Source organism: Vicugna pacos, chromosome 34 (genome assembly GCF_048564905.1).
Source record: "Vicugna pacos chromosome 34, VicPac4, whole genome shotgun sequence".
Classification (NCBI taxonomy): Eukaryota; Metazoa; Chordata; class Mammalia; order Artiodactyla; family Camelidae; genus Vicugna; species Vicugna pacos.
Window position 1 is genome coordinate 22395050 of NC_133020.1, and position 13645 is coordinate 22408694.

At 52.5% G+C, this 13645-nt stretch overlaps 1 protein-coding gene across 7 annotated transcripts in view; it reads right to left on the minus strand.

Annotated features, from left to right (window-relative positions):
• MICAL3 (microtubule associated monooxygenase, calponin and LIM domain containing 3) overlaps positions 1-13645 on the minus strand; it is a 143888-nt gene that overhangs the window by 58392 nt on the left and 71851 nt on the right. For 2 of the 7 annotated variants that reach the window (XM_072954450.1, XM_072954448.1), the window contains exons 10-17: positions 13389-13515; positions 12290-12386; positions 10002-10149; positions 7979-8175; positions 6494-6606; positions 6345-6407; positions 5757-5930; positions 4064-4147 (exon numbers count right to left, since the gene is read on the minus strand). In XM_072954450.1, coding sequence (XP_072810551.1) covers positions 4064-4147; positions 5757-5930; positions 6345-6407; positions 6494-6606; positions 7979-8175; positions 10002-10149; positions 12290-12386; positions 13389-13515 — 1003 coding nt within the window. Of the gene's footprint in view, positions 1-1254; positions 2841-4063; positions 4148-5756; positions 5931-6344; positions 6408-6493; positions 6607-7978; positions 8176-10001; positions 10150-12289; positions 12387-13388; positions 13516-13645 lie in introns of those variants that run through there. The other 5 variants (XM_072954453.1, XM_072954454.1, XM_072954452.1 and 2 more) reach the window with 4 other exon arrangements.

The following is a 13645-nucleotide window of genomic DNA, read 5'->3' on the forward strand; positions in this document are numbered from 1 at the left end:
CCAAAGCACAACCCACTAAAGGGAGAGGCGGACAAAGACTGGGTACCTACACAAGAGGGTGGGGCCTGTGAGAAAGGCACAGGGCTGCCTCCGCTGACCTGAGGATACCACTAACTCAGTCGTCCCAGGATCAGGAAGGTCACTCTAACTGCTCCCTGAACAACCGAGGATTCACCTGACAGCCCTGCGTTGGTGGAAAACACTGACCCAAGGCTCCTGAGGTGGCTACTTGTATCCAGAGCCCGTGAGCACGTGGTCTCTGCAGACACGATGAGGCCAAGGTCACATGAGGATTCTGTTCCTGGCTCCACTGCTTCCCGGGTGACCTTGGCCTCCCTACCCTGTGCCTTGGTCTCATCTGTAAGAGGGTGGTGACAACAGCTCCCACCTCATAGGGTTATTGGGAGAAGCAACTAAGATAACACAGGAACAGAACCCAGAATCCTGCCTGACTCACAGCATGCCCCTGTGCTGGGTCTCATGCGGAGATGAGGCACAGGATGGTCACTGACTCTGCACGGGCTCAGCTCTCAGACCCAGGGATGCAGGCTGGGCCCTCAAACATCAGACATATTTCAGGGTCACCTTCCAAATAGGCTACCTTAGCTGAGAATATGTCTTTCCAGAGACCCTGCCTTTAAAAATCAGTTCTTTATTTTCTAGGGACACACAACAGAAATCAAAGAAGTTGTTCTCAAATTGCACTTCCCGTGAGTGTGTGGTCAGACACACATCCAAGGTTAACTCTGCCATAAGAAAGCTCTCCAACAACCTGCCTGGCGTGTGAGTGGGGTGGGCAGAAGGGCAGGTTTGCTGGAAGAAGCTGGATAAGCAAGCGGAAAGGCTCTCAAGTCAGAGGGAACCAAACGCACAGAGTGAAGCCCTATAAAAAGCTCCAGAAAGTTCACCTCAGCTGCATCTCCCTGGGCAGCAAGACACAAATGGCTGATGTAACAGGGCTACATAAAAACATGCCGCCCCCAGGCCCCTGGACCTCGCGCTGTGTCAAGCGCAGCTGAAGTCTGTGCTGCGCGGCCGTGCTCCTGTGGGCAGGACCAGCTTCAACCACCTGGATCTGGTAGTGCTGTGCACTCTCTGGAGGTCCACTCAGGACTCGCTTGCTTGTAGCAAGAAAGGCTGCTTCTACTACAAACAGTCTCCTTGTTTTTTTAACAGTTATCAGTGAAAGTAAGGGATCCTGATTTGGTCTCTCCCCTGGCCCCCGAGGCAGGCAGGCAGGCAGGCAGGCAGGACAACGAAGCATGCAGAGGGGTCACCTGCTGGCCGCCACGTGCCCGGGAGGGAGGTGGAGTAGGGGAAGGAGAGAGTGTGATCACTTTTTTGGGGCAGGTCCGAGGATGCTCCTTTTCCCGCCGCTTTTACACCAACAGACATAAACAGAGAGAATACTGGTGAAGGGTGGCTGGCCACACTGAGGCTGGTTCTGGAAGGACCAAAAGCACTTGCCAAGAGCATTCCGGAGGCCCTTTCCCACCCTCCACGTTCAGGGAGGTGGCCCATCCCAGGCTGTTGCTGGCCTGGGGTCAGACACACAGTCTGCAGATCAGCGTCAGCTCTGCACCAGCCTGGAGTCTGGACCTGCAGTAACTGCCAGGGACCAAGGGCACAGCCCTCCTCGTTGGTTTTGTCAGGGAAGCTGGGGTCAGAAGACATGGGCTTAGTCACAAGCAGAGAGAAAAGAGGACAGACCACCCCTGGCAAAGGGACATGGAGACGGCCTCCCCACATCAGGCACCCCACGTCCCACCTCCAACAACACCCTGCACCGTGCCCTCCTCTCAGTCCCTCACTCACAGTTAAAAGGCTCTGGGAAACTACCGAGGAAATGCAAGAACAGGAAACAGGATGTGAACATTGAACCTCTTACACTAACTGACACGGCACAATAGCCGTGGTCACTTCCCCACTTACCCTTCCCCATGGCGTCCCCTTCATGTGAGTCTGTCTCTGATGGACAGAACCCCTCAGTATGTAAAAATCACCAGAGTCCCAGGTCGGAGGAGTCCTCAACTTCCTCACTCCCAGAACCACCATGTAGGCAGCACACAGCACAGCCAGGGAGGGAGAGGCCAGGGAAACCGCTCCTCCGTCTGTCCTGACCTCACTGACAGTCCACTGCCAAAACAAGGCTGCTTCACTGCAGACTGCCTGCAGGACGCATTTCTGAGATCAAAGGGGGAGGGGTGGGGAGGGAAGGGCTGCGGGGACTTCACGGGAAGGTGACAAGGAGGGTCCTGGAGCAGAGCCGTTACTCACCCCTCCCTCTTCCGCACCACCACTTTGGGTCACTGCTGCAGCGCCACCCCTACTGCCCGCCTCAATCGGAGCCACTTCCAGGAAAACAAGGAGGGAGTCGTGGAAGGTGTGCCGGCCCACCCCACCCCCACAACAAAGGGGCGGAAGGGCCGGCCCCAGGGTGCACCCCGGAGCTCCTGTGTGTCCCTACACTTCCAGGGCATCTGGCTCGGCCCCCAGTGTTCTGTCCTCCCTGGCTTGGTGCTGGGAATAAATTATCCATGAATACAAAGTCAGGACTGGCACACTTCTCTCACAGCCGAGTCCACGTATAACTCCAGCTCCACACAACATGAAGCCCACAGGACGCAAGAGGCCCTGCGCTGCTCCTGGCTTCTCACCTACCCACCCGGATGGTCCCTCCAACTGCCGTCTCCGGGGCCCCTTCCACAGACCAGCCTTGACCTGAAGGGCCTGTTCTGCTGCCTGGGGAGCCTGGCAGCACAGACTCCACTCCACTGACATGGTCACGGGTTGCCCAGTACGTCCATGTGGCATCCGCACAGGCTGGAGGCTACCAGCAGCTGCAGCGACAGGAAGAGCACAGCCCCGGATGCCCCTTCTGCCCCGCGCACCTGGCTGAGGAGCCCATCTTCGGGGCCGCCTCCCCAACAGTGGGAGAACCGAGAGTCTGGGGACCCTGCCAGAGCGCACCTTCCCCTTCAGCCGGCCCTCAGCTAAAGGTTAACTCTTAAGTCATACCTTCCACCGAGACTTCGAAGGTCTACTCTAGGCGAAGGGTAAGTAAATAAGACAGAAGTGAATTTCCAGTGAGTTTTTTCCAGAAGCCCTCCCCTCCCCTAAGCACTGGGAAGAAGCAGCCTGGCTTTGTGCTGAGTCTGGACATTGTTCCTGGGCGTCCATCTCAGCCTCACAGGCCCTGCCTTCAACGAGGCACATTATTAAAAGAAAGACTAGAAAGAAACTCTGCCCTAAATACAGTTCAAATAAAACCTAACCTGTTACTCCCCAGCACCTCCCAGCAGCAGCTGTCACCCCACAGCACAGGCGGGATCACGGGTCAGCTTATCTGACCGCTAAGAACCTCAGTCCTCAATGATCCCAAACCACAACCGGGGCAGAGGCCTCCCACTCCCTACCAGGCATCCTTTACCCTCCAGGCCCTTCGTCCCCTTTCTCCCTGCCCTGCCCTGCCCTGCCCTGCCCTGCGCTGCTTAGAAGCAGCAGCCTTGTAGGAGATCCTGCAAAAACTTTAGTGAGAATTTCCAAAAAGAGTATTTCAGATAGACAAAACACCAAGAAGAAGCCCATGATCATCTTTGTCCAGGGCTTGAAACAAATAAAAAACCCAAAAATGAGGCTATTTTTTGGATAACATTTCCGTATTTAACACAAAAGGCCCACTGCGCTGAGTCTCAGGCTGGACGAATTCAGGCTTCCCCTCCAGTGGTCAGGAGAACATGCCAGCAAAACGTCAACTTGGGACGAAGGTTGTAACAACAAAACCCCAAAGACTAAGGTACCTGAATAACTTACCATGTAGCTTCAGCTAGTTTCAGCACTAAATTAACAGCCCACCCTTAAAACTGGCTTCCCAAATCCCAGGGAATTAAACAGGTCAGTATCATCTGTTAAACTTTCCCCTAGACTTGCCACTCAAGTGAGCACAGAGACCCCTCCAGGGAGCGAGGGCTTGGCAGCTCAGGCCCCCATCGGCCGGCTCCAGGGAGGGGTGGGTGGGAGGCCAGGAGGCAGCACCGTTCTGGTCCCTGGGCAGTTCCTTTACCTGTTTCCACCGGGGGGTGGGAGCAGAGCAACCCTGCTCGGGCAGGAAGCAGGACGGCTGGCTGACCCCACGCTCTTGTGTCTGCTGTGACACACAGGCCACGAATGAGCAGGGGACAGGACATGGAGACAAAAAAAATAAAACACATTAAGCAGCAGACACAACAGTGGTCCTCAGGGAGGACAGACACACATCTGTGAACTGAAGTGGGGAGCACAGAATTAATTCATAGGAAGTTACACTTACAGAGGGAACAAAACGCTCAACCCGTCTCCAAGCTCAGGAAAAGCAGACCAGAAGCTGTGGTTCTGACTAACCGTTTCCCTAGCTCCGTGCTCTGAGCCTCAACTACTGACTCTGGCTTGGAACGCGAATCTCTCCACTCGAAATGAGGAAAGCAACCTTCCGCTGGGGCCAGACTCCCTCCAATGGGGAGCATTCCGTTCCCCAACATGGGATGGAACCTGGGCTGCCAGAGCCACCTGGCAGCCTCGCAGGTTTGCAGCCACGTCAGCACCAGCACCTGGAGCGTGAAATCTAACCCAGGACTAGGTATGCAAAGACGTGGAGAGGGGGTGAGCACAGGCTCCCTTGCCTCCAGACACCAGCTCAGCTCCAGTTTTGTGGGAAGCCCTCAGTGTGGACTTCAAAATCCGAGCACCTCCCCGTGAAAGGAGGCCTCGTGACTTAGACAAGCAAGAGGAGAGACAAGACCTCACAGATGTCGCCACCCAGCTCTCTCAGGCAGGACCCCTGGGAACGCAAGTCAGCGTCCATGGACAATCTTTAAAACATTCACATTCCTTATATGTGTACGGATAACTGAATCACTGTGCTGTACGTCAGAAACTAACACAACACTGAAAATCAACTATATCTCAATTTTAAAAAGTTCATGTTCTCGACCTAGTTCAAGGACAGTCTAGGAAAACCATCTGCAACACACGAAAGAAGCTTTATCATGAGAATGTTCACCTCTGTACTCGTCACAAAAGACGAGAAACAACTTACACACCCAGCACTGGAGAACAGATTAAGAAAGGCATGGCACACACATTCTGGAAGAGGCTGATGAACAGTTTGGAACATGGAGATATGCCCAAAGTTACAGGAAGAAAGCAGAACAGAAAAGTCTGTATTAAGAATGCCCTCAACGGGGGGGGGGGGGGGGGCGGGGGGGGGCGGGTAGCTCAGTGGTACAGCACATGCTTAGTAGGCACGAGGTCACGGGTTCCAATCCCAGTACCTCCATTAAAAAAAAATAATAATAATAATAAATAAACCTATTAACACCCCCAAAAAGAATGACCTCAACTATGAAAACAGGAAGGCACTAAGAAGAGCAGAAACACAGCAGAACAGTAACAGAGCTACAGGCGCCTCAATCACCTTCACTGTACTTCTCAGCACTTTCCTCCACAAGCAGGTATTTCTTTCATTATTTATGCACATGTGGGCATGTGTGTGAACGTGTACCCATGAATACAGATTTAGACACGACGTGTTGAAGATCCTGGATGGACTCCTGCCACAGACACCCAGGGACCGACAGGTGAGGGCACAACGGCCCTGAGAGGAACGCACTTCTCTGCTGCCCGCAGACACCACCCTTGAGCTCCACTCGACTGGCAACGCCTCTCCCTCCTCTGTGGCCAGACCAGCACTGGACAGGCAAGCTGTGAGCTGGGTTTACCTGTCTCCTCACGCCTGTGGACTGTGCTGGCGCATTCTCTTCAAACTTGGCCAGCAGCTGGGTTGCCATGTACTTCACTTTGTTCTGGTTGCCAAGGGCCATGTCCATCCGCCGGTCAGTCAGCGTGCTCACCAGCATGGGCCTTCCTCCTCTGCAGCCCCGGGGTGCATCCTCCTGGAGAACACGGACCCCTGAGAGGCAGCCCATGTTAGGGGAGCCCTCCCACAACACCACCCCCAGGCCAGAGCTGGGGCCTGGCACAGGTTCTCATCTCCAGGTGGACCCAGGCACAGAGGCAGTATACGCAGTTACGCAGGCTTTTGCTGGTGTGGTCACACCCCTGGAAAGCCACAGCCCTTCACCAAACGCCTGACTCCAAAGAGACAGGAAGGCCCAGTGCACACATGTGTCCCTGGATGCTCTTCAAAAGATTGGATAGAGGCAAAAAGCCACAGAAAGCACTTGTGTGCACAATTCTCACGAAGGATGAGCTGAAATGCTTCAGCAATGCCAATTTGAAAATTAAGGGCTTAAGCCAAGAAGAGCAATTCAGTGCAATCAACCTGGCAGCTCCCAGGTACTTCTCACCTCCTCTGACTGGCTGGTCTTTCTCCTTTTCCCAGCACCGTCCACATCCTTTTCCTTCTTGTCCTGCAGGGAACAGAGGGAACTGCACTACTCCAGCCCCTGCACCTTGCCATCAGTTTTGCAGCTGGAGGAAAAACCCTTCCACTTACCTTGGGAGAGCGCTTCCGAGAAATGGTCTGCCCAAGTTTGCTTAGGAAAGAGATGGGGGATTTGGTGCTGGCGATCAGGACAGCTTTCTCCTCAGCATTCAGGTCCAAGGCGTCTGTGGACAGGAATCAGCAACGTTCGGGGACAGCCCCGGAGGACACCTCAGAGTCCTGGACAGGACCACCCTCCCTGCAGGAGGCTCACGGCAGCCCAGCACCCCCACAGAAGAAGTGCCCGCTGGGGCTTCACTTCTCCGTCCACACCAACAAACCCACCTCTTCCCCATTCCAAGTCAGTCGCAAAAACCTCCAACACTGAAGTCTGCCTGTGACTGCCAGTTATGGCAACGTGCTGAAGCCGCCCTTGTGACGAACAGTTCAGGCCCAGAGGGAAAGGTAGGGAAGGGGGAGAAGAGAAGTGCCTCAGGACCAGGTCCGGGGACGTGCGGACACCTGCACTCAACTGCACTCGAAGAGGGGTCCCTGGAATGGGTACACTGGTGTGAAGTCGTGGATTAGTTATAAGAACTGTGCATCTCATCGGAAAAAGCCACAGATGTCTACAAGTGTGTGGGCCAGCAAACACTGGAGAGCAGTACCTAAACCCTGTGGATTCCAGTGCTTCATTAGTTATTTTAAAAATAGTAACTGAAAGTCATAATACATTGCTAACATTTCTTTAAGTGGTTCTGTTTGCCAAATACTCTTAGCACAGCACCACATAATCACATGCATATCATCTGTTTTACAGATGGGGGAACTGAGGCACAGGGAAACAGTAACCTGCCCAGAGTGGAACAGGTGGAAGCACTGAGGGGTTGACCCAGGTCAGGCCCATGGCCAGCACTTGTGAGCACACGCTGCACTCACTCTGAGGGACAATGAAGGACAACAAGAGTACTTCTGTGGTGTGCTGGCAGACTGAGGTAGCAGGCTAAGGGCCAAGAGAAGGTTTCTGCTAACACTAAAAGGTAGGAGAAGCCAGAGAAGGAACAGTTACAGAAGAAATAGAATGAGGCCAGTGCCGTCCAAGGTCACAGATGTCAAGAGGAAGAGAGAATGTCAAGAGAAAGGTCTGAACAGCGCAGAAAAGATGAGGGAGGAGGGGAGGAGGGGAGAACGTGGCTGTGGGGGCTTCTTGCAACCACAGAGAACAGCCTGGCGGAGCAGCGTCGCAGAGGCTGCGCTGCAGTGAGACCAAGACGAGGCAGTTTCACAAGAGGCTGGTTCCAAGAGAAAGGGAAAGAAGGTGGTGGAGTCAAGGAAAAGATCCCGGACAGGAATGCTCACAGCCGCACACATCTGTAGGGTTCATGGCAAAGACCTGTGTCAGAGGAAAGGCGGAACAATTGCGGAGCAGGGCCCCAGGGACTCGCCCTGCCAGCTGGCCAGGGAGCAGGGAAAGTGCGCGTCTGCTCAGCGGCACAGGCGGGGCCAGGAGGAGAGACAGGGAAGCCGCAAGAAGGGTGTGGAGGGCAGCGCCCTTACCTCGGGATGGGAGTGCGTCCCTGAACATCTCGTAGAACTGGGTCAGGTACATCACCATGGACAGCTTGTCCGGCTCCCCCACCGAGGCCATCTCCTTGCCTGTCATGATGGGAGAAATGCCCAGCTCCTTCTCAGCCACATCAAAGGCCAGCTGGTTATTCTTCTCCACATTTTGCTCATCCAAAGAATCAAAGTCTCTGAGAAACAGGACGAGGAGAGCACGTCAGGATGGGCCGTTCGACCTGGGGCACAGGGCCTCCCTGCACTCCAAGAGCAAACCTGTCTGCCTCACCGGTTCGTCTCCTTCCTTTACTGACAGGATGCAAATTATTTTCAAGGAGAAGGACTGAAGGTCTCCCCATGAAAGAAAAGGGGAGAAATGGGAAAACGCCCCTCGTTTTCCCAGTAAGATAAATTTCTTACTAAAATATAAGCTCAAGGTAAGGAGGTTTTTTATTAGGTGCCCTCTTGCAGCCAGTGTGTGATATGCATGTCTTAGACTTGCATTCAATCATGAGGAAAAGCCCACTTGATCAAACTGCTCCTGAAGCTGGGAACCATCACCATGTCTCTGGAGCTGACGAGCCGCTGGTGTGCTCATCAGCTCTGGTAAATCGTACTGAGCCTTCCACTCAAAGGGAAATTCCACAACTTTCCTCTAAAGATTTTTCCGTTGCTAAATTTCCTGAATTTTCCCAAGAATTCAGACTAACAAACATTTCCCACTGGGCTTCAAGCTTCTTGCTATTCAGTCAAGTAAAGATTGGCCGTGTTCTTCCTGAGCTGGATAATTCAGGTGTCAGGTAACCAGGCAGGCCCTATTCCAAGTTCACTTACTGACTCTGTAACAGTTTTCTAGGTTTTAAAACTGCTTTACTCTGTATATTAATCCTAGTAAACCATAGCGGCCTCATCCTGAATGGAGTCACTGCAGCCAGAACGGTGCCAAGTTGGCCGCTCACAGCTCCGAGGCGGGGCCTGTCCGGCAGTCTTGGGTCCATTCCAGCAGGAAAGTGCCCTCATCCCACTGCAGGCTCCATTCAGTGCCCTGTGCCATCCCCCTTCTGTCCTGCCTTCCCTCCTGAGCAGAAGGGCCTCACTGGCATCTCCTAACCCCTTTGTGGGGTGACTGAGCCCTACTCTTTACTCACCTCTGACTGAGCTAAGGGACAGGGCACGAGAGGTCACTTACCTTCATTCAAGGCACTCAGAGTCCCCATTCCTAAGCACAAGGCTGTTTTTACTAGCTTTTACCTCATTAACTTAACACCTAATGTAAATGGGAACTGTGTCTTTTAGGGTTCTTCAAGCAATCACTAAAACAAAACGAACACAAAAATTGGGCCCGTAAGCAGACCTAAAGCCAAAACAGTCGCACACACTCTGCTGCTGCTTCTGAATCTTCCAAGGTAGCAGACGCCTATGGGAAAGTCTGAGTGCACTGGTCACCACGGTGGCCCAGGGCTGTCCTGCCCTAAGTACGGAATGGCCAAAGGAGAAAATGGTACTGGAGGGGGAAAAGGCAATCTGAGTTTCATGGGCCCAACAGAGTACGCCTGCAGAAAGTGCAGTCCTCAACAAGGGACAAGACCAAGAGACCATAGGAAAGCGAGTAAGTGTGCACCGCTAGCTGCTCTGACACACGTGCCTGCAGCCACACGCTGGGCCAGGCTCTCCTCACGACCAGCAGCGCAGGACAAAGCAGCTGGATGAAGAGCTCAACCTGAGGCCGATGGGCAGTCTTCCTCCGTGTGAAGGTAACAGGTTTGGCCAGGTGTCACAATCAGGTTTTGACTTTCTGAGCGCTGTGTTTTAAAACACTCAGCTAGCCATTCCTGGGTTGAGCTACATAAGGCCTGAAAGACACCGTTTTAAGTATAACTAAACCAAAAGGAATCACTGATGTTTAAAGAAAATACCTCATCATGTATCTCAAACTAGAAAAAGCACAAAACGTGGCTGTTTGACAGCAGGGTATGCAGAGACCCGTAGGGAACGTCAACGAAGCAGAGTCCGGACTCACATCAGGTCGGGGCGGTATCTGTGGATAATGGCACACAGGGCCAGGCCGCTCTTCCACGATGTGGTGAGGTCCGTCACGTCCACCCCAGCATAGCCGTCCGTCTGCCTCTGGCACCAGCTCAGCAATTTGCTTGAGCGGGCCACAGACTCTAAACAACAACAACATGATTACTGGAAGTGTGGTCATCTGGTAGATCCAATATAGAATACACTCTGTGGACACATACCCAGTTTGAAAAATTACTGAAGGCAGAGACTAAACAGTAGTCACTGGTTTTTTTAAAAGTAAGAAGCTATGTAACTGGTACGATAGTGGAATTTAAGGTAGGCAAGAAACTACCAATTTATCCAGACTCTGAGGTCAATGCTCCCACCCCCACGGGAATGACAGTTCACAAGCTGGTGACCTGGACGCTCTCAGGCTGAAGCCCATGGTCCCTGTGGCTCTCCTGGACACTGACTTGGAGAGAAGGGTGTCACCTAGTGAGCTGTCACCCTCACGTGTGGCAGCTCCAAGATCTCTCTGGAATGTTGCCTGGCAGCTGGCGGAGCAAAGGTCTTCCTTTCAGAGTAACACTGGGAGGACACAGGAGAAAGGGTCCCCTCTAGCTAGCAGCACGTTACTCTTGACCTACACCTTCCAAGGCACCGAGCTGTCTGAAAGGCAAAGAAGCTCTAGGATCAGGATGGCAAGGCCAAGAACCCAAACCAGAAGGATCCTCCCGGCCAGCTGGACAGTCAGTGTCTGGATAGAACACTTAGTGTCCCTGAACTTGGATTTCCGTGTCACTTTCTGAGACACGCATCCATGTTCATGTCCATGTGTGACTAAATCAACATGTCTTGAAAACCTCAACGCATACACACACAAACCTGAACGTCTTCCAGTCACTCATGCCTTGCAAACCATGAAGTGCCTGTGTAAAAATCTGCTTTTCTTAACTGCATCCAAGAGCTCTGATACAGGGCATTCAGAGGAATCTGTGAACACCTCTTTGTGTCCAAGAAAGTCTGTTCCTTACTTTAGGCAGCTGAAAATATTTAACCTTGTACTAAGTCTTCAGTAATTTGTGAACATAACAAGATAAAAAACACGTATCATAAAAATCGCATTTCATTTAATCAGTCTTTCAGGGAAAATGTGTTCTGAAATGACACAGAACCACTGCTGGTATCATCACCATCAACCTCTTGGCTTCAGAAAGTAACTTCACTTGGATGTTTCCCAAGTCTGTGTATCCATGGATCCAGTATGTGCTGGACGACTTCAATACTCCAGGCTCCAGAATAACAGTGAACAAAGACACACTCTTGGCTCTCAAGGAGACGACACCCCAGTGGAGGAAGATGAAGATGTTTCCAGCTGCCTGCTGGTGGTCACACTCGCCTTGACACCCCAACAGTATATCAAATTCAAAATGCCCCAAACAGAACTCAAACCTTCTCAACCCCACGTCCTTGTTCAGACTGCCAACGCCTGTCGACTCCGCCTCCTTAATACACTTGCTCTCAGAAGTAAAACTGGCAGTGACCCCCCTGCTAGATGCCAGGCACTGAAATAAACACCCCAATAGGTCAGAGTCCTCAGGACCACAGAGTGAGGGAAGCACCGTGACCCTATTTCACAGACATGGAAACCCAAGTGCGGAGAGGAGAAGCATCCTGCCGAGCCACCTGCCTCGCAGCCAGTGCGGCTGGGACTGGCCACGTCTTCTCCCTGCTCCCCTCCAGTGTCAGCACCAGACTGGTCAGCCTGGCCTCAACAACGTGCCTCCAACTCGTCTCCTGCCCCCAGGTTCCCTCTCCTACCCCACCTGACATACAGCTGACCAGGTCACTCTCATTATAGAACACAAGGTGCAGCATGGCCTCCACCATCACTGGGTCCTGTGATGTCGTGGTCCCTGGGCTTCTTCCCACAAAACTTCGGGTGGCGTGTGTGTGCTCATCAGCACCCTCTCTCTGCACCTTTCAACAGCACCTGTAACTGATTTCTCTTTGTACTCTCGTGACACCTTAGACCAGGTTTCCCAGCCTCAACACTACTGGTATTTTTGGAGGAAAATTCTTCATTGTGGGGCTGACCTGTGCACGACAGGGAGCAGAGCAGTAGCACCTGCTCCAGTCCTGACAACCAAAATGCCTCCAGACACCACCCACCCAACGTCCCCCGGGGGCACAGTCACCCCTGGTGGGGAACCACTGCCGTGTGTATGCTCCCAGCTCAGTGAATCAGACAGATGCTCTGGACGGTTACCTGCATCTGAAAAGGTCATTACCAGGACTCACCATTGCGAGCCACCTTGGGCGTAGTTCGGGAATTCACCAGATTCTCCATTTCCAGGTGAATGTCTTTCGTTTCTCCAGTGTCATATAAGTGACGCACCTGGCAGAAAGTTCATGAGTCACGAGTCATAAAGGAGGAAAATCAAACACCAAGTAACAAATTCCCACCTGAGAGCAGAATGGCCGAGATGAAAAGCTGGGACAGCGAGTGGGCAACGTTTAGACAGAAGTCGTAATGGTGACCTTTAAATCTGTCCTGGAAGGTGGTGGCTTACACAAAAATAAATGCACAGTAACTGTAAGATCTTGTGTTAAGAACGAGATACTCAGCCACGGAGGCCCCTATGAAGTCCCTGTGGGACCACTGCTGCCCCCATCAACAGCGGGTTTCCTAGACGCTTTAACGAATGACCACCCACAAGCACGGAAGGCGCAGGCACCAACTTCAGGTAGAAAGTGAACAGAGGCAAAAAGGTTGAATGGGCTGCTTTCTAAAAATTGTTGGGTTCTTTGGGATTACTGTGCTTTGCAAACTGTTATTCTCAATGCAGTAACAAGGTTTTAGACATCCTGAGAAAGTACTCAGTAGCACAAAAAAATCAGCCAACGGTATCTTCTACTTGGAGAGACTGTCCTATCTTCCAAAGTTTTTTCCAGTGAACAGCACTGTTTGCCCTCAAAATGATCCTGTGAGTAGCAGGGATTAGTATCTCCATTTCACAGACGAAAAAACAGATGTTCAGTCCAAGTGCAGTGACCTCCCACAGCAGTGACTGGAGACAGCAGTGCAGGTAGGTGTACAGTGCGTGTCCCGACGGGTGACAAGTGCACTTTCTGCCAAGCTGCAGCATCGGGAGACAGGTACCAGGCCCTGCAGCCAACGTTTCTGCCACATCTGATCTTCTGCCAACTCAATGACCCTCTGCCTGAGCTGCAGTGTCTGCTGACGGAAAAATCCCTACTCCAGCCAACTCAGGAAGACACCTACTTCGACTGTGAAGGGCTGCTGTGTGCTGGTATTAACAGACATTTTTCAGCACGTCAGGGTCGGTCAGTCCCGACCACAGGCTCGGACACAGATGACCAACCTGAAGGCTCTTACCTGGCTTGGCCGGAGGAAGTTGACGTTAACGTTGGGGTATCTGGTGACAGGGTCTATGCTGTACTGGCTGAAGTTCTTACTCACATTCTCAGGGGTGGTCTGAGGCAGCAACCTATAAATGCTTTCCCTGCAACAACATACAACCCTACACTCAGAGCAGTGACAGCACCATAAACACTCCCTCTCCTGTGATGGTATTTCTATGTTTGACTGTCCCCCAAATATCTGAAGGACAGGACAGACCCTCCTCCTGCAGC